The 27,360-nt window shown below is 50.0% G+C and overlaps 1 protein-coding gene across 1 annotated transcript; it reads left to right on the forward strand.

Annotated features, from left to right (window-relative positions):
- Positions 1 to 25,091, forward strand: LOC145507130 (liprin-alpha-1-like). Its single transcript, XM_081493023.1, has 11 exons — positions 1 to 361; positions 1,564 to 1,665; positions 2,137 to 2,277; positions 2,867 to 3,013; positions 12,521 to 12,604; positions 15,341 to 15,454; positions 16,688 to 16,750; positions 17,688 to 17,767; positions 19,973 to 20,108; positions 22,725 to 22,948; positions 24,753 to 25,091. The coding sequence occupies exons 1-11, from the start codon at positions 245 to 247 to the stop codon at positions 25,069 to 25,071; spliced, it is 1,527 nt and encodes a 508-aa protein (XP_081349149.1). The 5' UTR covers positions 1 to 244; the 3' UTR covers positions 25,072 to 25,091.
- Positions 25,092 to 27,360: the final 2,269 nt, after the last annotated feature.

Raw genomic sequence — 27,360 nt, forward strand, 5'->3', positions numbered from 1 at the left:
GGGCTCCAGGGAGACGTGCTGGAGGCAGAGCCTCCGTGCCATTTCTTCTTGAGACACCGGTGCTGGTGGACGTAGTGTGAGAGCAGTGGTCATAGTGTGAGAGCTGTGTGTGTGAGAGTGGGGTGGTTGTAGTGTGAATAGCGGTGGTCATTGTGTGAGATCGGTGGTGATAGCTCAGGTGCTGAGGCATCTGATTGTGAATCAGCAGTTGCCCCCTAGTGGGGGGCTGCCCCCATCCGCGAGGATGGGTCGCAGAAAGACCCGCCTTTGGGGGCTTTTCCAGTGCTGCAAGCCCAAGGCAAAGGCCAAGAGGAGGAAGAACTTGGCCTCGGCCCAAGTCCTGGAAGCAGAGTGGCCTGAGGTGAGAGCAGCCGGGGTCTGGGCCCATTAGATTGGCCCTCAGCCGGCAAAGCGTTGGCTTTGTGTTTGATTTTGTTAGCACGGTTGTGGGCCTTGCCGGCCAGGGCGTTTGGCCTTAGTGGGCAGGATGGACCCCAGCAGGTGGACCTTGTAAGAGGTTGTGCAGGTGCTGCGTGGAGGATGGGCGGGGGCCCCACAAGAAGGGCAACACTGGCTGGAGGAGTCACTGGGGCACGTGGACTGAGCTATGGAGTCAGTCCTTGAAGCAGAAAGGCGAAGCCCCTTATTATCTCCCCTCTTCCAAAGAAGGGATATACTGGCTGGAGGAGTCTCTGGGGCCTGTGGATCGAGCTAGAGAGTCAGTCCTTGAAGCAGAAATGCTAAGCCCCTTAACGTCTCCCATCTTACAAAGCACAGACGAGTGGGTCCAGTATTTTAATGACTGGTACCTACTGCTTTACGTGTATAACATACACCCTCATAGCTTCACATGTCTACTACATGCCTCTCACAAGAGTTGGGCACTGTTCTGGGTGCTGAATACTCAGTATGTAGTAGGGGGTACATAGCCCAGGATTTTTGTATTTCTGCAAAGAAAAACAGAAGAATGAAAGACTCCGTGTGGTTTAGTTAGAGCAAGTTCAGCACGTGGACGGCCCCGTGTGCACGCAAATTGTGGTAAAATACATATAACGTGAATTTAACATTTTAACCAGTTTATTGAATGAGTGGGTGACTTCAGTGGAGTCAGGCTAACGGATGGCCTTGGGGTGCCATCAGCCTTTTTCCCAGAGGAACACTCCAAAGCCTGGTGGCCTTGTAGACCTTACCTTTGTTCTTCACTCTCCCCAGTGGTTCCAGGTCACTTGTCTGGGTGTCATTTAAGAATCTCTTTATCCACTTTGTTGTTAGGATTTGTGTTTAGGAAAGTTTCTCAGACGTCCCTGGGTCTTGAGAAGGCAGGCTTGGATTCCGGGTTCTCCCCTGCCGCGTGCCTGCCAGGTCGAGGTGGAGGCTGCAGGCCGGTCTGAGTTGTGGTGGTCTGTGTGGTCTGGGGGTCAAGGGGACCCCCTCTTCTCTGGAGGGACAAGGAGATCCTTTGTGTGGAGCCTGGAGAGACTTGACAGGGTCAATGTTCAGCGGCTCGCTCTCTTTTTAATTTGTGTTTGCATTTAGTTACTTACTCATTTCACTGTCTTCTAGGAGTTTATAGAACTTACTAAAGAACTAAATGTATGCAGGCAGCAGCTGCTTGAACGAGAAGAAGAAATTGCTGAGCTGAAAGCGGAAAGGAGCAACACCAGGGTCAGTAGGGGGATTCTCACGTGTTGCCATTTGCCCCGCGGGGGTCACCACTGGGCTCTGTGTTGCTGTCTTTAAACTCGGTGTGGTTTTCAAGTCATTTTTCACATCTTCCCACTGAGCAGACCAAGGGGGATCAGTTCGGGGTTCTCATACCTTGCTTCAAATTTATGATGAGAGCTAATGTAATTTTAGTACGTTTGAGGGGAGAATTCTCTTAACTTACATTTTTGTCCATGCTCCACTTTGTGTGGGATCTTAGTTCCCCGACCAGGGATTAAAACCTATGTCCCCTGCCGAAGTGCGGAGTCTTAACTACTGGGCCACTGGGGAAGTCCACTCTAACTTGAGACTGAACTGGCAGGATTCCGACTTGCCTTAGCGTGGTTTCAGCTTTAGCGTGTGGCTGAGAGGAGTTATTGGCCCTGAGTTCAAGAATGAGGTTGACGGCGCTCCTTTGGCCCCACCCTGCAGCTGCTGCTGGAGCACCTGGAGCGCCTGGTTTCCCGGTACGTGCCGTCCCTCCGCACGTCCCCAGCCGGCATGACCAGCGAGGTGGAGGTGCTCAGGGCACTGAAGTCACTCTTCGAGCACCACAAGGCCCTGGGCGAGAAGGTACCAGCCACCCGGCCGTCCTGGATTTGTACACTTGCTGCCTTGTTAGGTGGATGATGCACGTATTTATGTAACTAGTTGACTTTTGAGCTTCTTGAATTTTTGTAAATACATTTTTTCTGTACGAAGTCAGAGTTTTATATGGTTAAAAAGCGTTGCCTGCGTACGTGCTCAGTCATGTCCGAGTCCTTGTGACCCTGTGGACTGTAGCCCACCACACTCCTGACTCCTGAGGTCCTGACTTCATGCCAGATACCTTTCCTCCTGGAATTCTTGCAATAACAGGGTAGTTTAGTATACTTTTTGTTTGCTGTTTGGGTTTATTATATAGAAAAGAAGCTTGATAAACCGAGTGGCCAGACAGAACGTTAAGACAGATGGGTGCCAGTCGTGGCAAATGTGACATTTGAAGTAGGCACGTTTCTGCTCAAGTCTGAGAAAAGGGCCCTGTCTAGGAGTTTAATTTTGAGGATGCCAACTTTATGTGTGATTTGAGACTTAGGATTTAGTCCAAATGTTTTACTCTTAAGTGTATTGGAGTGTTGTGTGATAATGACTTACCTTTTCTACTCTGCAATGCCCGCTATAGGCCATGGCCCAGAACACGGACATGGAGGCGAGAATCACTACCCTTGAGAAACGCTACCTCGCCACACAGCGTGAAGCCACCTCTGTGCACGACCTCAGTGATAAAGTTGAAAATGAAATCGCAAATAAGGATTCTATGCATCGACAGGTAATGGCTTTTACTGAACTGTGTCTGACTTTTATAGTAGTGAATTCCTGAGGGAGGAAGGAAGGTAAAGACCTTTTCATGTGACTCCCACGTTGGAAATCAAGTCCCAGTGTAAAGCTCTTATGCCCCTAAAATACTGCGTTCAAAAGTGTGGATGTACATCATGGTAAAAAAGCGGTACTGGAAGGAAATCCATTTTTTAAAAATTGGGGGTGACTGCAACTTACAGGTTTGAATTATTTGGGATTTGGTGTAACCATTTTGTGGAATTCCACTCCTGACTCTTTAGTTTTACTTGAACGTGAATCTGTTGGCTTGTTAGCGTTTTTCCTAAAAGAGCAGAGTTCAGTTCAGTCGCTCAGTCGTGTCCAACTCTCTGCGACCCCATGAACTGCAACACTCCAGGCCTCTGTCCATCACCAACTCCCGGAGTCTACCCAAACCCATGTTCATCGAGTCGGTGATGCCATCCAACCATCTCATCCTCTGTCGTCCCCTTCTCCTCCCGCCCCCAATCCTACCCAGCATTAGGGTCTTTTCCAATGAGTCAACCCTTCGCATGAGGTGGCCAAAGTATTGGAGTTTCAGCTTCAACATCAGACCTTCCAATGAACACCCAGGATTGATCTCTTTTAGGATGGACTGATTGGAGCTCCTTGCAGTCCAAGGGACTCTCAAGAGTCTTCTCCAACACCACAGTTCAAAAGCATCAATTCTGTGGCGCTCAGCTTTCTTCACCGTCCAACTCTCACATCCATATATGACCACTGGAAAAACCATAGCCTTGACTAGACGGACTTTTGTTGGCAAAGTAATGTCTCTGCTTTTAAACATGCTATCTAGGTTGGCCATAACCTTCCTTCCAAGGAGTAAGCGTCTTTTAATTTCATGGCTGCAGTCACCATCAGCAGTGATTCTGGAGCCCAAAACAGTAAAGTCTGACACTGTTTCCACTGTTTCCCCATCTATTTCCCATGGAGTGATGGGACCAGATGCCATGATCTTAGTTTTCTGAACGTTGAGCTTTAAGCCAATTTTTTCACTCTCCTTCACCTTCATCCAGAGGCTCTTTAGTTCTTCTTCACTTTCTGCCATAAGGGTGATGTCATCCGCATATCTGAGATTATTGATATTTCTCCCGGCAATCTTTGATTCCAGCTTGTGTTTCTTCCAGCCCAGCGTTTCTCATGATGTACTCTGCATATAAGTTAAATAAGCAGGGTGACAATATACAGCCTTGACGTACTCCTTTTCCTATTTGGAGCCAGTCTGTTGTTCCATGTCCAGTTCTAACTGTTGCTTCCTGACCTGCATACAGGTTTCTCAAGAGACAGGTCAGGTGGTCTGGTATTCCCATCTCTTTCAGAATTTTCCACAGTTTATTGTGATCCACACAGTCAAAGGCTTTGGCATAGTCAATAAAGCAGAAATAGATGTTTTTCTGGAACTCTCTTGCTTTTTCGATGATCCAGCGGATATTGGCAATTTGATCTCTGGTTCCTCTGCCTTTTCTAAAACCAGCTTGAACATCTGGAAGTTCACAGTTCACGTATTGCTGAAGCCTGGCTTGGAGAATTTTGAGCATTACTTTACTAGCATGTGAGATGAGTACAATTGTGCGGTAGTTCGAGCATTCTTTGGCATTGCCTTTCTTTGGTATTGGAAGGAAAACTGACCTTTTCCAGTCCTGTGGCCACTGCTGAGTTTTCCAAATTTGCTGGCATATCGAGTGCAGCACTTTCACAGCATCACCTTTGAGGATTTGAAATAGCTCAACTGGAATTCCATCACCTCCACTAGCTTTGTTCGTAGTGATGCTTTCTTTTTTTTTTTTTTTTTTAATAAATTTATTTATTTTAGTTGGGGGCTAATTACTTTACAATATTGTAATAGTTTTTGCCATACATTGACATGAATCAGCCATGGGTTTACATGTGTTCCCCTTCCCGGACCCCCCACCCACCTCCCTCCCCATCCCATCCTTCTGGATCATCCCATTGCCCCGGCCCTGAGCCCTTGTCACATGCATCGAACATGGAGTGGTGCTCTGTTTCACATATGACAATACACATGTCTCAATGCCATTCTCCCAGAACGTCCCACCCTCACCTTCTCCCTCAGAGTCCATAAAATTGTTCCATGCATCTGTGTCTCTTATTCTGTCTCGCATATAGGGTTATCGTTACCATCTTTCAAATTCCATATATATGCATTAGTATACTGTATTGTTGTTTTTCTTTCTGGCTTACTTCACTCTGTATAATGGGCTCCAGTTTCATCCATCTCAGTAGAACCGATTCAAATGTATTTTTTTTAATGGCTGAGTAATATTCCATTGTGTATATGTACCACAGCTTCCTTATCCATTCGTCTGCTGATGGACATCTAGGTTGCTTCCATGTCCTGGCTATTGTAAACAGTGCTGCGATGAACATTGGGGTACACGCGTCTCTTTCAATTCTGGTTTCCTCGGTGTATATGCCCAGCAGTGGGATTGCTGGGTCATATGGCAGTTCTATTCCCAGTTTTTTAAGGAATCTCCACACTGTTCTCCATAGTGGCTGTACTAGTTTGCATTCCCACCAACAGTGTAAGAGGGTTCCCTTTTCTCCACACCCTCTCCAGCATTTATTGCTTGTAGACTTTTGGATAGCAGCCATTCTGACTGGTGTGAAATGATACCTCATTGAGGTTTTGATTTGCATTTCTCTAATAATGAGTGATGTTGAGCATCTTTTCATGTGTTTGTTAGCCATCTGTATGTCTTCTTTGGAGAAATGTCTGTTTAGTTCTTTGGCCCATTTTTTGATCGGGTCGTTTATTTTTCGGGAATACAGCTGCAGAAGTTGCTTGTATATTTTTGAGATTAATTGTTTGTCTGTTGCTTCATTTGCTATTATTTTCTCCCATTCTGAAGGCTGTCTTTTCACCTTGTTTATAGTTTCCTTTGTTGTGCAAAAGCTTTTAATTTTAATTAGGTCCCATTTGTTTATTTTTGCTTTTATTTCCAATATTCTGGGAGGTGGGTCATGGAGGATCCTGCTGTGATTTATGTCGGAGAGTGTTTTGCCTATGTTTTCCTCTAGGAGTTTTATTGTTTCTGGTCTTACGTTTAGATCTTTAATCCATTTTGAGTTTATTTTTGTGTACGGTGTTAGGAAGTGTTCTAGTTTCATTCTTTTACAAGTGGTTGACCAGTTTTCCCAGCACCACTTGTTAAAGAGATTGTCTTTTCTCCATTGTATATTCTTGCCTCCTTTGTCGAAGATAAGGTGTCCATATGTGCGTGGGTTTATCTCTGGGCTTTCTATTTTGTTCCATTGATCTATATTTCTATCTTTGTGCCAATACCATACTGTCTTGATGACTGTGGCTTTGTAGTAGAGCCTGAAGTCAGGCAGGTTGATTCCTCCAGTTCCATTCTTCTTCCTCAAGATTGCTTTGGCTATTCGAGGTTTCTTATATTTCCATACAAATTGTGAGATGATTTGTTCTAGTTCTGTGAAAAATACCATTGGTAGCTTGATAGGGATTGCATTGAATCTGTAGATTGCTTTGGGTAGAATACTCATTTTCACTATATTAATTCTTCCAATCCATGAACACGGTATATTTCTCCATCTGTTTGTGTCCTCTTTGATTTCTTTCATCAGTGTTTTATAGTTTTCTATATATAAGTCTTTTGTTTCTTTAGGTAGATATATTCCTAAGTATTTTATTCTTTTTGATGCAGTGGTGAATGGTATTGTTTCCTTAATTTCTCTTTCTGTTTTCTCAATATTGGAGTATAGGAATGCAAGGGATTTCTGTGTGTTAATTTTATATCCTGCAACTTTACTATATTCATTGATCAACTCTAGTAATTTTCTAGTAGAGTCTTTAGGGTTTTCTATGTAGAGGATCATGTCATCTGCAAACAGTGAGAGTTTTACTTCTTCTTTTCCTATCTGTATTCCTTTTATTTCTTTTTCAGCTCTGATTGCTGTGGCCAAAACTTCCAAAACTATGTTGAATAGTAGTGGTGAAAGTGGGCATCCTTGCCTTGTTCCTGACTTCAGGGGAAATGCTTTCAATTTTTCACCATTGAGGATAATGTTTGCTGTGGGTTTGTCATATATAGCTTTTATTATGTTGAGATATGTTCCTTCTATTCCTGCTTTCTGGAGGGTTTTAATCATAAATGGATGCTGAATTTTGTCAAAGGCTTTTTCTGCATCTATTGAGATAACCATATGGTTTTTTTCTTTCAATTTGTTAATGTGGTGTATTACATTGATTGATTTGCGGATGTTAAAAAAACCTTGCATTCCTGGGATAAAGCCCACTTGGTCATGATGTATGATCTTTTTAATATGATGTTGGATTCTGTTTGCTAGAATTTTATTAAGGATTTTTGCATCTATGTTCATCAGTGATATTGGCCTGTAGTTTTCCTTTTTTGTGACATCTTTGTCTGGTTTTGGAATTAGGGTGATGGTGGCCTCATAGAATGAGTTTGGAAGTTTACCATCTTCTGCACTTTTCTGGAAGAGTTTGAGTAGGATAGGTGTTAGCTCTTCTCTAAATTTTTGGTAGAATTCCGCTGTGAAGCCGTCTGGTCCTGGGCTTTTGTTTGCTGGAAGATTTCTGATTACAGTTTCGATTTCCGTGCTTGTGATGGGTCTGTTAAGATCTTCTATTTCTTCCTGGTTCAGTTTTGGAAAGTTATACTTTTCTAAGAATTTGTCCATTTCTTCCAAGTTGTCCATTTTATTGGCATATAGCTGTTGGTAGTAGTCTCTTATGATCCTTTGTATTTCTGTGGAGTCTGTTGTGATCTCTCCATTTTCATTTCTAATTTTGTTGATCTGATTCTTCTCCCGGTGTTTCTTGATGAGTCTGGCTAATGGCTTATCAATTTTGTTTATCTTCTCGAAAAACCAGCTTTTAGTTTTGTTGATTTTTGCTATGGTCTCTTTTGTTTCTTTTGCATTTATTTCTGCCCTAATTTTTAAGATTTCTTTCCTTCTACTGACCCTGGGGTTTTTCATTTCTTCCTTCTCTAGTTGCTTTAGGTGTAGAGTTAGTTGATTTATTTGATTTTTTTCTTGTTTCTTGAGGTACGCCTGTATTGCTATGAACCTTCCCCTTAGTATTGCTTTTACAGTGTCCCATAGGTTTTGGGTTGTTGTGCTTTCATTTTCATTCGTTTCTATGCATAATTTTATTTCTTTTTTGATTTCTTCTGTGATTTGTTGGTTATTCAGAAGCGTGTTGTTTAGCCTCCATATGTTGGAACTTTTAATAGTTTTTTTCCTGTAATTGAGGTCTAATCTTACTGCATTGTGGTCAGAGAAGATGGCTGGGATGATTTCACGTAGTGATGCTTTCTAAGGCCCACTTGACTTCACATTCCAGGATGTCTGGCTCTAGGTGAGTGATCACACCACCGTGATTATCTGGGTCGTGAAGATCTTTTTTGTACAGTTCTTCTGTGTATTCTTGCCACCTCTTCTTAATATCTTCTGCTTCTGTTAGGTCCATACCATTTCTGTCCTTTATCGAGCCTATCTTTGCATGAAAAGTTCCTTTGGTATCTCTAATTTTCTTGAAGAGGTCTCTAGCCTTTCCCAATCTGTTGTTTTCCTCTATTTGTTTGCATTGATCGCTGAGGAAGGCTTTCTTATCTCTCTTTGCTATTCTTTGGAACTCTGCATTCAGATGAGAATATCTTTCCTTTTCTCCTTTGCTTTTCGCTTCTCTTCTCTTCCCAGCTATCTGTAAGGCCTCCTCAGACAGCCGTTTTGCTTTTTTGCATTTCTTTTCCATGGGGATTTTCTTGATCCCTGTCTCCTGTACAGTGTCACGAACCTCTGTCCATAGTTCATCAGGCACTCTGTCTGTCAGGTCTAGTCCCTTAAATCTGTTTGTCACTTCCACTGTATAGTCATAAGGGATTTGATCTAGGTCATACCTGAATGGTCTAGTGGTTTTCCCTACTTTCTTCAATTTAAGTCTGAATTTGGCAATAAGCAGTTCATGATCTGAGCCACGGTCTGCTCCTGGTCTTGTTTTTGCTGACTGTATAGAGCTTCTCCATCTTTGGCTGCAAAGAATATAATGAATCTGATTTCGGTGTTGACCATCTGGTGATGTCCACGTGTAGAGTCTTCTCTTGTGTTGTTGGAATAGGGTGTTTGCTATCACCAGTGCGTTCTCGTGGCAAAACTCGATTAGCCTTTGCCCTGCTTCATTCTGTACTCCAAGGCCAAACTTGCCTGTTACGCCAGGTGTTTCTTGACTTCCTACTTTTGCATTCCAGTCCCCTATAATGAAAAGGACATCTTTTTTGGGTGTTAGTTCTAGAAGGTCTTGTAGGTCTTCATAGAACCGTTCAACTTCAGCTTCTTCGGCGTTACTGGTCGGGGCATAGACTTGGATTACCGTGATATTGAATGGTTTGCCTTGGAAACGAACAGAGATCATTCTGTCTTTTTTGAGATTGCATCCAAGTACTGCATTTCGGACTCGTTTGTTGACCATGATGGCTACTCCATTTCTTCTACGGGATTCTTGCCCACAGTAGTAGATATAATGGTCATCTGAGTTAAATTCACCCATTCCAGTCCATCTTAGTTCGCTGATTCCTAGAATGTCAACGTTCACTCTTGCCATCTCCTGTTTGACCACTTCCAGTTTGCCTTGATTCATGGACCTAACATTCCAGGTTCCTATGCAATATTGCTCTTTACAGCATTGGACTTTGCGTCTATCACCAGTCACATCCACAGTTGGGTATCGTTTTTGCTTTGGCTCCATCCCATCATTCTTTCTGGAGTTATTTCTCCACTGATCTCCATTAGCATATTGGGCACCTACTGACCTGGGGAGTTCATCTTTCAGGGTCCTATCCTTTTGCCTTTTCATACTGTTCATGGGGTTCTCAAGGCAAGAATACTGAAGTGGTTTGCCATGCCCTTCTCCAGTGGACCACAATCTGTCAGACCTCTCCACCATGACCCATCTGTCTTGGGTGGCCCCACACGGCATGGCTTAGTTTCATTGAGATAGACAAGGCTGTGGTCCGTGTGATCAGATTAGCTAGTTTTCTGTAGTTTTAGTTTTAGTGTGTCTGCCCTGTGATGCCCTCTCGCAACACTTACCGTCTTACTTGGGTTTCTCTTACCTTGGGCCTTGGGTAATTCCTCTTGCCGCCACCACCTCCGCCGCCGGCCCCAGCTCCCGGCCTGTTCTAGCCCCTGTCGGCCGCCGCCCCCGGCCCCCGGCCCGGCCTAGGCCATCTCGGCCGCCGCCCCCGGGCCCCGGCCCGGCCTAGACCCTGTCGGCCGCCGCCCCCGGGCCCCGGCCCGGCCTAGGCCATCTCGGCCGCCGCCCCCAGCCCCCGGGCCCCGACCCGGCCTAGCCCCTCTCGGCCACCGCCCCCGGCCCCTGGCCCCCGGACCCCGGCCCGGCCTAGCCCCTCTCGGCCGCCGTCCCCAGCCCCCGGGCCCCGACCCGGCCTAGCCCCTCTCGGCCACCGCCCCCGGCCCCCGGCCCCCGGCCCGGCCTAGCCCCTCTCGCCCCCCGGCCCCCGGCCCGGCCTAGCCGCTGTCGGCCGCCGCCCCCGGCCCGTCCTAGCCCCTCTTGGCCGCCGCCCCCAGCCCCCGGGCCCCGACCCGGCCTAGGCCCTGTTGGCCGCCGGCCCCGGCCTCCGGCCCGGCCTAGCCCCTGTCGGCCGCCGCCCCCGGGCCCCGGCCGGGCCTAGGCCCTCTCGGCCGCCGCCCCCAGCCCCCGGCCCCCGGCCCGGCCTAGCCCCTGTCGGCCGCCGCCCCCGGCTCCCGGCCCGGCCTAGCCCCTCTCGGCCGCCGCCCCCAGCCCCCGGGCCCCGACCCGGCTTAGCCCCTGTTGGCCACCGCCCCTGGCCCCCGGCCCCCGGCCCCCGGCCCGGCCTAGCCCCTGTCGGCCGCCGCTCCCGGCCCGGCCTAGCCCCTCTCGGCCGCCGCCCTGGCCCCCGGCCCGGCCTAGCCCCTGTCGGTTGCCGCCCCCAGCTCCCGGCCCCCGGCCCCCGGCCCCCAGCCCGGCCCGGCCTAGCTCCTCTTGGCCACGCTTCTGCGCTCGTTTGTGGACTGAGCAGCGTGGGCAGGGGCACGGAGGGACAGCACAGGAACAGGAGCCAGTAAGCCTCAGCAAACCACAGCAAGTACAAACCCTAATCAGCAGCAGGGAACTTCACGGCAGCCTGTTGTGAACTGGGGTCACTGTGACAAAAGGCAGGGTTAGAGCTCCAGTCTGATTAGGGTTTGTACTTGCTGTGGTTTGCTGAGGCTTACTGGCTCCTGTTCCTGCGCTGTCCCTCCGTGCCCCTGCCCATGCTGCTCAGTCCACAAACGAGCGCAGACGCGGGGGTCGTGCTGCCCGTCCGAGATGGGAGTGCTCCCTGAGTGTCAGACAATCCCCGCTTGTGTGTCATCCATACGTTCATTTCCCTCCAGTTTTGTCCTGTGTTCTGTGTGTCCCCAGGACACTTCAGCTCCGAGTCACTGCTGCTCAGAGTTCAGTCAGCAACTCAAATCCTAGCAGGATAGAGACCTAGAAAAATGCCATTCTCGTTGAAGAGATGGCTTAAATAGCTCTGCAGTGAACACAGCTTTAAGTCTTTATTCATACACTTGCTGAAGACGTCAGAGCGGGGCATGTGCAGACCAGGGGCCCCACTCCCAGCTCGCCGTCCCCGGAAGCCGGAGGGTGAGAGGCCGCGTCCCGGAGATGTGGCGCTGCTGGGGGCATTGTCCCCACAGCCAGCCAGCCAGCCACCCCGTCCTTCTGGCAGGAAAGGCGTGGCCCTGCGCTGCCGGCGGGCACTGTCTGGGCACGGAGAAGCGGGCTGGGCCTGTTGTGGCGCGGCTGTGGGAGCGTTGCCCGGAGCTCAGTGAGCGGCAGAGGGGCCGGCCGGTCGCGGGAAGCCGGCGGTGGGGCTGCTGGCAAACCCCCCAGAGCAGGGTCAGTAACAGGCGCAAGGGGAGCGCCCTTCTGCCTGTGATCTTCCTCTCAAGGCTGGCTTCTTCTCTCCGCTGGCATCTGTGCTGTCTGTCCCCGGTCGGCCTCGTAGTCTGACCTTTTGTCTTCCAGAAGCTCTGCCATAAGGAGGCTAAACTGTTGGAACTTACCTTCCAGCTTAGGAAGGCAGAACGCATGCCCTCATGCGTCCCGTGCTTGCCGCTGCCTGCTGCCCACGCTGGCTCGCCACAGGCAGTCTGAGGAGGGGGCACAGCGGCCGCGGTTGTGGGGCCCGGGGTGGGGGGGGCGCACGTCTCCTCTCACGAGCCGGTCACCAGCACCCTGCGTCACCCACGTGTCACACGTGAAGCTGTGCAGGCTGCGTGAGCCGGCGTGCGGGCGTGTCCCCCGCGAACCCGGGGCCAGTGGTCCACCCAGAGCATGGCCCGCTTGCCGCCCCTGTGGTCACAGCCCGCATGTCGTCAGGACAGTGTTGTTGCGAGCGTTACTGACGCTGTTCTTGGCCGACAGGCGGAGGAGGGATACGGCAACATCGAGGAGAGGCTGCGCCAGATGGAGGCCCAACTGGAGGAGAAGGACAAGGAGCTGCAGCCGGTGCGTGTGCTGACGGGGAGGCCGTGTCTGGGCCGGACATGCGGCTTGGGCGGGGGCCGGCGCTGCCGTTCTCCGCTGCTCCCGTCTCTGCCGCGGAGTGTGTGCGTGTGTGGCCCGTCTGCTGATCCGGGCACCCACCTCCTCGAGAGCAAGGCCAGAGGTGGTCGCCCATAGGCGGTGGGCAGGGGCCAGGGCGTCCCCACGTTCAAGGAGGCTGCTTGTTGCTCTGACCAGCCAGTCCGGCGAGCTGCTCGGGATACAGGTGGACCTCCCGACTGCCCCGCAAACAAAGCTGAGGGTGCCAGCCCAGGGCTCATGAAACTGAAGGCATGGCGCCCAGATGTGGAGCTGCTTGCCTCAGACGTGGCGCTGAAGTCCCATATGCCAAACTGCTGGTCCAGACAGGGTGTGTGTGTAGGATGGCTGCTCCTAGGCAGGAGGAGAACCGTAGTTGTGCTGGGACAGAAGGCGCATCAGGAAAGGGCGATGGTGGAGGCTCGCATGAGCGAGTCCTGAGGGAGGTTTCCGAGAAGGGTTGTCCACACGGCGATACAGACCATCTAGGAAATGGAGTGGGGATCCCAGGTCCAGCCTCAGGGGTCAGTACGGTCCCCACCATACCAGTGTTCTTGGGCCTGGACTGCAGAGCCTCACACGCGGGCTCCCAGGGGGCAGTGGTTCTGACTCCCATCAGGAGACCCGCAGTGAGGCGCTCTCCCCGCCTCGGCAGAGAGCTCAGTGTCTCCCGATCAGGGGTGTACTTCCTTACTTTCAGAACTGCTGCTCAGAGGCTGTTGAGATTGGGATGCTGTTTATGACTAAGCCAATTCAAAGTCAACTTTTGTTTTGCTTTAAAAATATTTGAATGCCGATGCCTTATTGTGGAAGTTGTGACAGGTTTTATTTCCGTGGGCTCAAAAATCACTGCAGCCATGAGATTCAAAAAAAATGCTTGCTCCCTGGAAAACGATGACAAACCTAGACAGCATATTAAAAAGCGGAGACGTCACTTTGCCGACAAGGGTCCATGGAGTCAAAGCTATCGTTTTTCCAGTAGTCACGTATGGATGTGAGAGTTGGACCACGAAGAAGGCTGAACACTGAAGAATTGATGCTTTCGAATTGTGTTGCTGGAGAAGACTCTGTTTTAACAGACAATATTTAACAGAAAAGAACCTGTTTTTTAAGTTTTTACGATGGAAAATTTCAAACATGCACAAACGTGGATGCAGTAGGATAATAAATACCCATGACCCGTCAATCAGCCTCAGCAATTTCTAACACAGGGCCAGTCTCAAATATATCATTCTTGTGTCTTCTCTGCATTTTTTTTTTATACAGTAGGTCCTAAAACAGCTTTCTAAACCGTGAAATTGATGCTCATTTTATAAAACACAGATTTGCCAACTTTGTTATTACATTTAAAAATTGCTTGAGGTAATTATTTCCAGTGTTTTCATATGAATTTTCAAATTGGAAAAGACCCTGATGCTGGGAAAGATTGAAGGCAGGAAGAGAGTGGATGACAGAGGATGAGATGGTTGGATGGCATCACCCACTCAGTGGACATGAGTTTGAGCAAGTTCTGGGAGTTGGTGATGGACAGGGAAGCCTGGCATGCTGCAGTCCGTGGGATCGCACAGTCAGACATGACTGAGCAAGTGGACTGAATTGAATATGAATTATCATTGGAAGCAAAGCTATGACCAAGCTAGACAGCATATTAAAAAGCAGAGACATTACGTTGCCATCAAAGGAACACCTAGTTAAAGCTATGGTTTTTGCCGTAGTCATGTATGGACGTGAGAGTTGGACCGTAGAGAAGACTGAGCGTCAAAGAATCGATGCTTTTGAACTGAGGTGTTGGAGAAGACTCTTGAGAGTCCCCTGGACTTCACTGAGATCAAACCAGTCAATCCTAAAGGAAATCAGTCCTGAATATTCATTGGAAGGACTGATGCTGAAGCTGAAGCTTCCATACTTTGGCCACCTGATGCAAAGAACTGACTCATTGGAAAAGACACTGATGCTGGGAAAGATCGAAGGCAGGAGGAGTAGGTGCGACAGAGGACGAGATGGTTGGATGGCATCACTCACTCGATGGATGTGAGTTTGAGCAACTTCTGGGAGATAGTGAAGGACAGGGAAGCCTAGCGTGCTGCAGTCCGTGGGCTCACAAAGAGTCAGACACAACTGAGCCGCTGAAGAGCAGCAATCATTACAAAGAAGGCAAGTGATGTTGCATATAAAGAAAAATTAGTGAAAGTCTATCTCCACTGACTTTTTTCCCAAAATGAATTTTCTCACCTTTTACTTTACCAATTGAATTCATTTTACCCCCTTAATCCAGACTCAAGCTTCTGTTTATGTACTGAGAAATTCCTTCACCTACGTGTGTGTAAGCCGATCGCCTTTAAAGTCTCCTTGTTTCTGAGTGTAAATGTGCTTGCCTTCGGAGCCCCTTCGACAGGAAATGGCTAGTGACACTAAGGTCCCCCAGGTGCTGTGCCGAAGAGAAGCGTTGGGAGTGACCTTTGACAAGCGAAGTCCCAGCCTCCCTCTGCACCTGCCCGTCTGCTCTGGTGATGCTCAAGAGCCCACCAGGGGTGGCCGTGGGAGGGGTCCGCCTCGGGAACCGGGGCATAGGCCGCTCACGTCGCGGCTCCCCAGTGCTTTTTTAAAAGAACGACCGTAGTTGCTCTTGCAGTTTATGAGTTTTTGTGTTTCCTGTTTTAGGTGAGGCAGAGAGAAAACATGCATGAAGAACATACTGAGGATAATCTTCTGTCGGGATCAGATGAGAGGCTTCAGCTTCATCTGAAGGAGAGAATGGCGGCTCCGGAGGATAAGGTGAGCCAGCCCCACGGCCTCTTTACAAAGAGGCGCATCTGGCCTGGCCCGGCCTAGTCTGTGTGTGGGGGGGGATCTCCAGGACAGGAGTCGGAAAACTGTTCCCATAGAGGGCCCCAGAGTGAGTGTCTTTCATGGTTACGAATAATTGAGTAGCAGCATTTCATGCTAGTCAATAAGCGTGACAGCTTCCACAGGCAAGTGTGTACAGGAACAGACCTAGATGTGTGCCCACAACCCTTAGAGAAAGCATCAGGGAGCTGGATCCACCGACGGCCCCGGTGTTGCCAGCCACCGTGTGAGAACTTTCTTCTATATCCACCCTCACCCCTTCGTTTCTTTCTTAGAAGTTGATTTCTGTGGCTTTGCTGGCAGTCCAGTGGCTGAGAGCCTGCCTTGCAAGGTCAGGGATGCAGGTTCGATCCCTGGTTGGGGAGCTAAGATCCCACGTGCCAGGCGGCAGTCTCGTCAAAGGAGTCCTGCGTGATGCAGCTAAGGCCCGACGCAGCCAAATCAAGAAGTTTAGTTCGGGATCTTTTATATAATGTGATAGAAAAGAATGAAGCAAGTAAACGCAAGCTTTCTCATATGCCAGCTCCAGCCTCCTCTCGTTTCATTTGCTTTGGAAAGTGTCTGAGAAGCTCCATCAGAGCAGCTCAGTGGGCAACAGTCGGGTTCAGTCTTGGTGAAAACCTGTCCCAGCTGCACCAGTGCCCTAAAGACAAGGCCCAGAACCTTCCCCGAGGTCGGCGCTTGGGCGACGCTTGTCTGAGAGGGACCCATGGTCACTACAAGTGCTACGGCACGTTTTTCCCCCACAAAACCCAAGGTGACACACACCTCACCAGAGACCACACAGGGCTCCCCTCACGTCACCCTGACCTGTGGGCTGGGCCTGAGGTGGGGAGAGTTTTGTCTCAGGTTTGAATTTGGCATATGTACCCTGCGCCTGTTTCCTGAGTGACCACTGAACTGCAAGAGCTGAAAGCAAGTATAAAGCAGTTTCACTTAGCCCAGGGACCTGGTGTCCTTGTATCTCGAAGATCAGTCGGGGAAGCAGGAGATTGTCTGTGTACAAGTGAGCGTTAAAAGTTGTCATCCGGCCTCGTGCCAGCACTTCACTCTGCCGCTCCTCCCGAGGTGCTTTTCGCTTTCAGACGGAAGAGGAGCCCTCCGCAGTCCACGCGATGTCTGTGACTATTGACTCTAAAGCACTGTGTGTGTCTTTTTCAGAATTCTTTCCAACGGAGTGTTGAAAACGCGATAAAGGAATTAGAAGAAATGCAAAACTACCAGGTACTTAAATCTCTAAATCCTTCAGAAATGTGTTAAGAGCTGAATTGAGCTGGGTTCATTGTTACAGTTACTACAGATGCTTAGTGGAAGTCGAGTTACCTTTTCCTCCTGGCCAGTCTACTGCTGTAACACGTATAGCATTTCTGGTTTTGAACATTGAATGTGTTTGCATTATAGGTGGATTTAGAGTGTGTGGCCGTTGTGTGTGGTTCAGAATTCTGAGTAGTCCTTTCTGGGTTCACCCGAAAGCTGAGACAAAGCGTGAGCCTTTCCCGTGGACAGTGCTGTCCGTCAGAAAGATAATACGAGCCACACACACAGTCTAAACTTTCCTAAAAACGAACGAGCTACTTCAATACTTTTTTCACTGCGAGTCTTGAAATCTGTGTGATTTCCACATCGAGCTTTGCACCGGCCTGTGTCTCGTCCTCAGTGGCTGCACGAGGTGATTGACTGCCGTGGCCGACAGCACAGAGCTGCCAGGTTGAGTCGAGTGACTCGGAAACTTGGCCCGTTTGACTTGTTTTACCCCGTGAGGAAGTGAAGTGGGGTGTAGAGGAATGAATGTGAGCTCCATGGAAACACTTTAAAGCAGTGAGAGGAGCGAGGGCAATAGAGTGAGTCCTGTCCCCCCGACCCGAGCCCCCGCCCCAAGTCCAGCTTCTCTCTACAGCCTTCATTGTTGTTCATGGCTTGCCATGATACCTCCAGAAGCTTTTCTACACCTGAGATGTAACTTCTAATTCATTATGGTTTATAAGGGTTACTATTGTTCTGAGTGTTTACATTTGCTCTGGGACGCTTAGAGTACATTTCCTCAGAATTAAAATGTTCGGAGTTGATAACGACTAACGTAACCTGTTACGCACATTTTGGTGCAAGTCATTTTACATCCGGAAAGCAAGCGGTGCAGGCTGTGTCATTTGCTCTCTCGTAGGACCAGCTGATTAAAAACCTGGAAACCCTGAGAGCCGAAGTGGACCAGATGATCCTGGGAGGGGCTCCCCTCCACCACGGGTAGGGCCCTCCCCTGGGCAGCTCCCCTCAGCACTGTCGAATGTGACACGGGCCTGTCTGGTGTGTGGACAGTATGACTGGGTGTCGCTCATGGTCGCACCTCAAGGAGCCTGTAGCTTCGTGGCCAGCGAGAGGGAAGAGACAAGCATCGTTCCTCAGGGTCGAACTTGGTACCGGGGAGAGTGGTGGTCACAGTATTGACAAAACTCAAAACCACAGGCGGAGGTTTGGAAGTAGGGGGCGGCCCAGTTGATATATGGGTGTATTCATTTGAGGGACCTGACAGACTGTGACACTGATGTTTCTTTAAAGTCGCAGAAGGTTAATGACCTGTAGTCTTTTCTACGTGAATGGAGACTGAGACGTGACTTGGCCATTGGCTGCGGTGGGAGGAATCACCTGGCTTGTGAATGAGGCAAGCAGATTACTGAGCATCCTGATTTTTTCTTCCTCGTTGTTGTAGCGGCAGTAATTCTTATTAAGTATTTAAATGTTTCTTTGGCTTCTGCATGGAAAATGGTCACAAGTAAGAGAGAAACTTGAGCAAAGGTTATTGAAGTGCTTAACTGGTGACATTCATTCATATGTAGGAAATCGACTGCTGCTTGAATCCCGATTTAGGAGACAGTCTGGAGCCCACACGCATATTTCTGTGTTTGTGTGCTTAGGGGATCCTCGCGGTCCAGGGCCCCTGCCCAGCCTTCTTCTAGAGTAAGGGGATGTCATTTGAGACAAAGGCAGAGCCAGAAAGGCTGGTGCAAGGGAGGGGTGTGTCCAGGAGGCAGCTCTCAAGGGCTCATGCAGGGACTTGGCAGCACAGGGGGGCCTTGGAACAGGGCTTGCGGGCAGTGTGGACTGGGTAGGGGGCACTATGCTGGCTCAGGAGGGAGGGAGTGGGGACAGAAAAGCTGGCTCACAGTCAGGGCAGGCTCGGCGTATTTGGCAGGACCTCCCAGTGGAAATGGTCACCTTGTCTCTGAGACCTTCTCCCAGAGGAAAGAGCCTCGGGTGAAGAGGGAGAGAGAGATGGAGGCTGCACTCCACGAGGGGACTGGGAGGTGATGGTTGGGGGGCGACACACCCAGAGACCTTTGTGGCCTTCAGAGGACCCTCGAGTGTCCGCAGTCCACAGCGGGACTGTGTCGTACCTCCCACCCAGTTCCCAAGTGTGGTCTGGCCCCGGGCCCTTGGGTAGAAGTCGAGCAGAGAAAGGAGTGTTTCCCTCAGGAGGTGGGGGAGCCGGGAGGGAAGACAGGTGTGGCTCGGGGAGAGTCCAGATTTCCATCTCAGCGCAGCACAGTTTTCCTCGCAAAACTGTTGAGCAGAGCAGCGTGTGAACCCGAGCAGGCTGACCGGTGGTTGGCCTGGCCGCTCTGCAGACGTATGGGGTGTCCTGTCCTCGGAGGAGGGCTCTGTCTCCCGGGTTTAGGGACTCCTGCAGGTGAAGGCGCCACCCTCTTCCCAGAGACAAGACTGAGCAGACCCCGGGCGGTCCTGCAGTGTAGGCGGCTCACAGTCAAAGCGGGGCCGCACCGTCTCTCAGCAGGCCCCTCCTGAGTGAGCTCCTGGCACCAGCAGGCCCAAGTCTTAGTGCTCAGGGCCTGAGCATCTGTGCTGGGCCTTGTTCCGCCCAGAGTGTGGTGACATGCTCATCTCTGCTTTTGATGGGAGACACCAGTGCGGCTCAGCTCGGAGCTGTGGGTCTCAGGGCTTTCTGCTGCTGGTTGTCTGAGGCACCTTTAGAAGCGCTGAGAGCGGTGCAGAAAATGTTCCAGGTAGACGGGTGATTGTGATCCACGGACATGACGCGGGAGAGGGAGGTCAGAGCAGGCGCGGGCCGGAGGGGAGGTGCGGGTGCCAAGGAGAAAGCAGAGAAGGTGCAGGCCCCGCCCTAGGACCTGAGGGTGGGCTCCGAGGGGACCACGGACGCCCCAGCCCCAGACAGCTGATCCCGTCCTAGTCAGCTCCACACCCTCGCGTCAGCACTGCCTTCCCCCCATATGGGAGTTTTGCAGATGGTGGGCTGAGCCCTGAGTGGTTGCGGGGCAGCAGGTGGCCTGTTCCTGTTGGAGCCAGGAGGGCAGTGCCCTCCCGGGGGCCCTTTTCTCTGAAATTGCCGATTTTCCAAATTGACAGGCTCTGGCTTGACTGACAGAGTGAACTCTCGTTCCTTCTAACAGCGCTCTTGTCTCCCGTGTGTTTCAGCCAACCCCACTTGGACAGCGCCCTGGACTTCAGGTTCCCTGTGGCGGATGGGCCGGCAGACTCCTCCGGCAGCGGGGCGGTGCTGCGGTGCCCCCAGAAAGGCCGGCTGGCCGCGCTGCGTGACGAGCCGTCCAAGGCAAGGACCCCCCCGCCCCCTGCCCGTCCCTGGTGGGCACCTTGTGAGGCACCTGCACCCTCACACTGCGGTCCTGAGATGGGTTTGGAACAAAGCGTTGATAGATCGCTTTATGTCTTCCCATTTTCCTTTTTCTGGCTAAGAGTTTACTTTGAAGACATGCTTTTTTTTTCTTAAAAGAACCAATTCTGATAACTTGTGGCCTACTGCGAGGCCCAGCATGGTACTAATTAGCACAGTTTTGAAATCGTCCTACGAGTAACTGGATACACATATCCATCATCTTATAGTGAGAAGAATTCTCATTGGAAGTTTAAGTGCCTTTATCTTTTTGCCTCATTCATGGCATGAATTTTTTCATACATGTCTGTGTTTGAGCTTCCATATTCAGTGAGCAGCTAGTTGGGGCCAGACATCGTCAGAAGAAGGACTCCAGCAGTGAATTAAAACCCGTGTGCATTCTTGATCCACTGCGACGTAAGGAATCACTGCAAAGCTTAGTGACGTCCCAGTGAGCAGGTCACAGAGCACCGTTTCTGTGCATTGTTGCAGGTGGGCCTGGTTCAGGGCCTCCTGAGGGCACAGACATGGGAAGGCCCCCCAGGGCTGGATGGCAGGCTTTCAGACTCACCTGGCTGGTAGGGAGAGGCCCAGGTCCCTGCTGTGTGGACCTCTTCATGGCCTGGCTTTCCTCAGAACACCCTCTGAGAGCGAGAGCGCGGGATGTAGCCCGGGGCCTTTTGCGCCCCGGTCTCGGAAGCCGCAGACCTTCAGTTCTGTTTGCGAGAGTGAGCTGCGAAGTCCTGCCTCGCTCGGGCTGAGCAGGAGTTGCCCCCCTCTGCCTCTTGAAGGGAAGAGGATGGAAGAATTTGTGGACCCATTTTTAAACCCACGCAGCCTGTCGGACAGTAATGAGCAGGGAAAGGAGACCAGAGTGCCTGAGTTGTCTGAGGAGGGGGGACGATCGTGTGTGAACAGGGTGGCCAGCGAGGTGACACCAGGAGGGTGACCTTGAACAGAGACCCGGAGGATGGAAGAGAAGTAGCCACTCGGAGATAGATAAAAGGGTCTTGTCAAGAAGCTAGGATAACGGAGAGAGAGGGCCGCATCAGGGAGGACCCCGGACTCAGGCCTGAGCAGCTCGAGGCCGGAGCCTGTTTCCTGAGGTGAGGAGGGCACTGGGGTGGGGAGCTGAGAGCCGACCTCAGCCCTGTTCAAGTGGACGAGCCCGTCAGATGTCCAGGGGACGTGTCAGGTCAGCAGCTGAGTGTTCCGGCCTGGATCCGGGAGAGGACTCAGGGTCGTGGGCATACAGATGGCATTTAAAGGCACGAGCACGGTAAAGTCACCAGGCATATGCTGGTGGAGAGAGATGGGGTACAAGAGTAGAGCCGTGGGGTGCCCCACATTCCAAGGTTGAGAAGGGGCACGAGGGACTGAGGAATAACCCCAGAGAGGGAGGGGCCTGGAGCCCAGGGAGAGACATGCTGCGGGGGCAAGGAGGGGAGGGGGCTTGATAACATGGGTTCCTTGTCGCCCCCGGGGAACTGCCCTGCGGGGTGGGGCACACCACCTGCTTGCAGAGAGCTGGAGACTGGGTGGGGCAGGGGACAGTAGAGGCCGCTCCCAGGGAGCTTTCAGAGAGCTGCAGTGGGTGCTGCAGGGAGCCCTGGAGGAGGAATCTGCTGGTTCCCATTGTGTGATTTTAAGGTGAGAAAAGGGAGAGGACGTGCTGACCGGGCTGATGGGGGTGAACCCATAGGCAGCTGGTTCACTGGAGCGGAGCAGGAATGATGGCAGGAGGTGCTGGAGCCAGCGAAGGGGGTGGCCCAGCCCTGGGGAGGGATTGTGACGAAGAGAGAGGGCGAGGGCACAGACAACGGGGGATAGGGAGCCGTCGAACCAGCCCCTGAAGGCTGCCCCTCGGTTGCTTTGAGGTCATGTCTGGGAAAAGAAGGCAGGACCTGGGTTGAGAGTGGGGCAGGGGGGAGATTTGCAGAGAGAAGGGTGTGAGGTGTGAGAGTGGAAGAGCGGCATGGGGCCCAGCAGGCACTCTCCCGGGCATCTGTGATGACAGCCGCCCCTGCGGTGTGAGGGGCCGTCCCCCAGAACAGCCCAAGTGCCTGTGTCCCGAGAGGAGAGCCGCGGGTGGCTGGCCCTCCCGTCCCCTGGCTGCCCCTGCTCACTCCTGTCTGAGGTGTTCAGACCAGCCTGGAAAACGGAGGGCTGGGAACCTGCGAGGACTGCACTCCTCGGTGAACTAGTACAAGTGATGATGGCTGAGGTGGACCCAGCGGCTGCGGAGCTGAAGGATTTTTTTTTTCTTTTCCTTCAGCCTGGCTGAAGAAAGCATGGATGTATTTTTTTTAATTTTTGGTTTTTGTCTCTGACTCCATCAGCCCACCCTTACGAAAAACCTCACAGGATTGCCTTCCGTCCATGCTAAGACCTGAATGTCACCAGGCCATCTAGGAACTGGATTCTCCTCCTGCCCGTTTCTTCAGTGCTGCTCGCTGAATAGATGGCAGTGTCTCATAAGCATGGCCCGTTTATCCAAAGTCAGGGCTTCCATGTAAAATCGTGGTCACTGATGAGACGTGGTCCTCTCGTGCCCAGGTGCAGACCCCGAAGAAACAGGACTGCGAGCGCGCCAAGGAAGCCAGCGTGCCGGCCAGCGTGGCCCAGGCGTTCGAGAGTGACGTGGACGTGTCTGACGGCGAGGGCGACAGGGCCACCCTCTTCAGCTCGGCTGCTCTGCTGTCGCCCAGCGGGCAGGGCGATGCCGAGACTCTGACTGCGATGCTTCAGGAGCAGCTGGACGGCATCAGCGAAGAGATCCGGTGGGTGCGCCCGAGCCCAGCTTCCTGGAAACTTGGTTTCTCTGAGGAGCTGTTCTCCTTAGACAAGTCTGAGTGTTCCCTAGTAAGAAAACTGACTTCAGGTCTGCTTCAAGAATTTTCAGTTCCGAGATCACCCTTGATTATAGAGCTCAGTCAGCCAGGGCGTTCGGTCCACAGTGTGGTGTCAGCACTCTGTGGGGAGGCGCCGTGGGCTGTTCCCCTCTCAGCTCTGAGCCCCAAGGTGGGTGAGGTGCCAAGGCGGTGTCCCCCTGTGGCCCGTGCACCCTCCGGCACCGAGGGTTCGCCCTCCTGTGTCCTTCGGAGCCGCCCACATTCTGGTGAAAAGCCACCTAGAACAGAAAAGCTGGGGTTTGGGGGTTGGCAAATTCCCACTCAGATCTGCATTTTCCTTTTAAAGTTAATACAGTGTGAAGATCGGCTTGTTGTAAGTAAGACAGTGGTCCAAGGACATGTGTTTGAGTTTTTCTCATCTCATCAGTATATTGAAGATGTTTTCCTTAGACACCGTCTTGGCAGTTATAACAATTTACAAGACGGGCTAGAATCCAAAGGCCGGCCTCGTGGTGAACAGGGGGCCTTGGGTCTGGGTGCAGCCGGGTGGCTGGGGGCCCCGAGATCTGCCTGGTACCACACCCGCACAGCCGTGCCTCCTGTCCCGAGTCCACGTTCAGAGTTGGTCGCAGGCCGGTGACTCTGCACAGGACCTGGCAGAGCCGCTGCTCAGATTGTTCTTGTCACGTCAGCCCAGGCCGAGGTGCCTGTTCCTGTCGGCCGAGCACGGGGGACCCGGGGGAAAGGCGGGGGTGACGGCCAACCAGCAAACGCAGGTGGTGCCGCCTGCACTTCTGACGCCGTAGACAGACTGCTCTGTGGGCCAGCTTTGAGCACAGACAGCTCAGAAAGATTGTCTTTCCCCGTCCCCGCAGGTAATCTGGAACGGTTATATATTAATATTTTTATTTTTACAGCACGTTGTCAGGTAAAGGTGATTTTTCCTTATGCCACAAGTTAACTTGATGTAAATGGCAAATGCTGTCCATCAACTTGTTATCAATGGTGAAAAACTTCCAGTATGTATAAGCAGAAGTGAAACTGGAGAGGTTACGACCTGTAAGAATCTTGTAGTTAAATTTGAAAATCATTTTATTTGCATAATCGAGTATTTAAACTGCTATATAAAATCATCCACGACACATTAGGGGAGAAAAGCAGTAACCATGAATTATAGGTTAATGCAGCACATTGACATGAATCCAGAAACTCACACAAAGCTGGTGGAGAACTGCATCAAGTGATGCGTTTGTATGTATAGAACCTTAAAAAAAAAAAAATCAACTCAGCACTTCATCTGGTCTGGAGACTTGTGTTTAGAAACTCCAGCTTGTTCGTGAATTGCTGTTTGATTATACAGAGTTCCCGATTCCCAGTGGAAAAGACTTCAGGCACTGCCGTGCATCTCTGCCCTGAGAGCAGGGAAGGTGAAGGTTGTCAACTTCAGGTATCTCCTCACAGGGAGAGAGGCGCCACCCAGGCCCCGTCAGAATGTTAGAGTAAATAAGTCAAATCAAACGTGAATGATCAGGGGCCACTTTGTAAGACTCAATGATAATTATTCTAAGTTTGAGACTATTGAAAAGAGGGAAAGTCCTACCTTTTTGCTGAGATGTTAGTTGAGCAACTGTTCCTGGAATTTGCTAATCGTGACACAATGCAAGCCCAAATTTGTTGTCCAGACACGTTCCTCTGCTGACAAAGGCAGGTGAAGAGTTTTATTCTATTTTAGGTTGATCCAAGAAGAGAAGGAGAACACGGAGCAGCGGGTCGAGGAGATTGAGAGCAGAGTGTGCAGGGGGAGCTTAGGCAACCTTCGTCGTCGTAAATCTGTGAGCTCCCTCAACCTGTGTCCCACCTCCTCGCTTGCCGACTCCTGCCCGCCCAGCAGTGGGCGCTCCAAGCCCCAAAGGAGGCTGCACAGCCCGGAGCAAGAGGTGGACAAGCTGGACATCAAGACTCTGGCCTCCCTGCTGCGTCCCTCCCCAAGCACACTGGTTTTGTTTTGTTTTTGTTTGCTTTTTGTTTTTTTCTCTTTTTACCCAGAATAAAATCAGATACATTTGCTACACTCAGAGGTCTAAGATTTTTAAAACTGGCTAGTCTTTAATCATTCCGTAATCACACAGCGACAAGTGAGTCTTGATATTTGGACCACCGGCTTAGCCACATCATCATGAACTCAGCCAGAGCCTGCCTCTGTAACGTTGGGCCTGGCCTGTGCTGGGTACAGCAGCTGCAGGGAAGTTTCTGTTCTCAGGGAGCAGACAGCTTCGTGAAAGTAACCATAGGCAGGTCTTATGGTGTGTGAAAACCGTGCAGCACATTTTCCATTGGGGATGCCTGGCTGCAGGGTGCAGGGCATGCGGTGGGAACAAAACCAAGAAGCTAAACTGGTCTGCTTGCTGCTGGACCTGGCCGCACGCTCAGGCCAGCTCTGCGTGTGAAACCAGGTTAAAAGCCCAGGGCCCCAGGGAAGAAGTTGGGCTTCCTCACTCTTCCGAGTCTAAAAATGGGATGACGACCTAGGGCTTTTGGTGACAGAGTGTGCGGCTCTAAAGCACATGTTCCAGCTTTCTTGCGTGTTTAGGTTAGGTTTTGTGAGTGCATTGCTGTTTACCCCATGAAATCATGTCTGCAACACTCTGCTTTGTAACTGCACTTGTACTATCACTTTTTTTTGTTACCACCCGTTTCATTGTAGCTGCATTGTTAGTTAGCATATAATTAAATTAACGGTGAATCATTTTAGCTGCAGATGAAGTGGTAACTCGTCCATTTTGTGGTCTCTTGACACACTGTTTTTATAATTTGCATCACTGGCTAATTAGTTGGTATTTAAAATTCTTTGAAATTTCTCTGTGGTTTCATGTTTGATTTCTTTCCGAGTATTTGTAAAAGAACAGTTCTGTATATTTTTTCCTTGTTGTTGGAGCTCTCTGACGGTGTGTCTGCTTTCATCATTGGTTTTGATTTCCTGTCTCATACTGTTGTCTGCTTAGTCGTCGTCAGTCCAGACCCCAGCCTCCCATCCCCCCACCCGGAGGCTGTAGTTTACCCATCCGTCTCCCCTCCCTCGCCCTCCCACTTGCTCTGGTCATAGCAGTGCTGTGGTCCACAGCGTGTGTCCCTTTTCGTCGGGTTTGTGCTTTGTCTTCATGTCTCATTAAATGATGTTCTTCCCCCACAGCAGGAAGTTTGAATTATTGTATCACTATGCAGTTACAAGCAGAATGTAGATGGATAGTACACTACGTAACGTGTGATTCATAAATGAGATTATGCTTACCTAAAGAAATGATCCTCTAAGTGTAGAATTAATGGACTTTTGACACAATATCCTTTCTGTGTTGGTGCTTGTACTTAAGACTGTAAATCTCATCAGCTTTTGCACGGTTAATGTCTCTACTAGACTCTTTTAAAATGTATCTTCTATGGTTCATAAAATGTAAAGACTCCACCTGCTATTATTCTAGCTTTCATTCTTATATATTTTCACAGGGTACCTGCTTTAATGAATTTATTTTGAGAAGTTTGAAATCAGATTCTATGTAAAGATATTACATTAACGTCCAATAGGTGGTTAGATTTGTTCAGTGTTAAAAAAGGTATTATGGTAACTTCCTCATCTGTTAAATTACTATTTTAAAGTATAACATGTTATTTATTAAGAGAAACTAAGTTATAGAGAAGTTTGGCTGAGAATAGAAAACTCAGGCCCTCTGTTAAGGCCCTTTGTTGTACAGAATGCTGTGCTTTAACAAATCATGATGTTGGAATAGAATTGTATCTTCCTGAGGAATAATGTATAGTGTTTCTCTAGTAAATCCTGAATAGCTTATTTAACTTCTGTGGTCAAAGAAAATGTTCTGTTTCCAGTTACATGTTCTCTAAATCTTCATCTCACTTATATGTTTGCTGTCATTTTTGCTTTACTGTCTTTGCCTATACGGATTCTTGGATTTTTAGCTTCAAAGTCGCAATAAATCTGGTTTCTCTTCATTTCTTTGCATGCATCTATCAGCCTAGTGATTTAAGGAAGCATCGTCGAAAGGTAAACTATTTAGTAATTTAGCATGCCTTTGTTTCTCGATGAAGTATTAAAGAGTCTTTATCGTTTTACATGAATGAACGCTATGTGGTTATGTACTGGTGAATAATTGACATTTTAATGGAAGTGATGAAACTCACCCACCACTTAAAATATGCTGATGGTTTTGTTGCAAATGGGTCATTCCTTGGGAAAATTGTAACAGTTTGCCTTTCTCCCACTTGTTTGCCTTCTAATCATATCATGCTTATTTATAATGGACATAGTATTATTTATTATTTTTAAAATT

Source organism: Giraffa tippelskirchi, chromosome 1 (genome assembly GCF_054371585.1).
Source record: "Giraffa tippelskirchi isolate mGirTip1 chromosome 1, T2T-mGirTip1v1.2.pri, whole genome shotgun sequence".
NCBI lineage: Eukaryota > Metazoa > Chordata > Mammalia > Artiodactyla > Giraffidae > Giraffa > Giraffa tippelskirchi.

Coding starts and splice junctions, on each gene's coding strand:
- LOC145507130 (XM_081493023.1), top strand. CDS start 245: ATGGGTCGCAGAAAGACCCGCCTTTGGGGGCTTTTCCAGTGCTGCAAG. Junction 3,014..12,520: donor AGGATTCTATGCATCGACAG/GTAATGGCTTTT, acceptor CTTGGCCGACAG/GCGGAGGAGGGATACGGCAA. Junction 15,455..16,687: donor TGGCGGCTCCGGAGGATAAG/GTGAGCCAGCCC, acceptor TGTCTTTTTCAG/AATTCTTTCCAACGGAGTGT.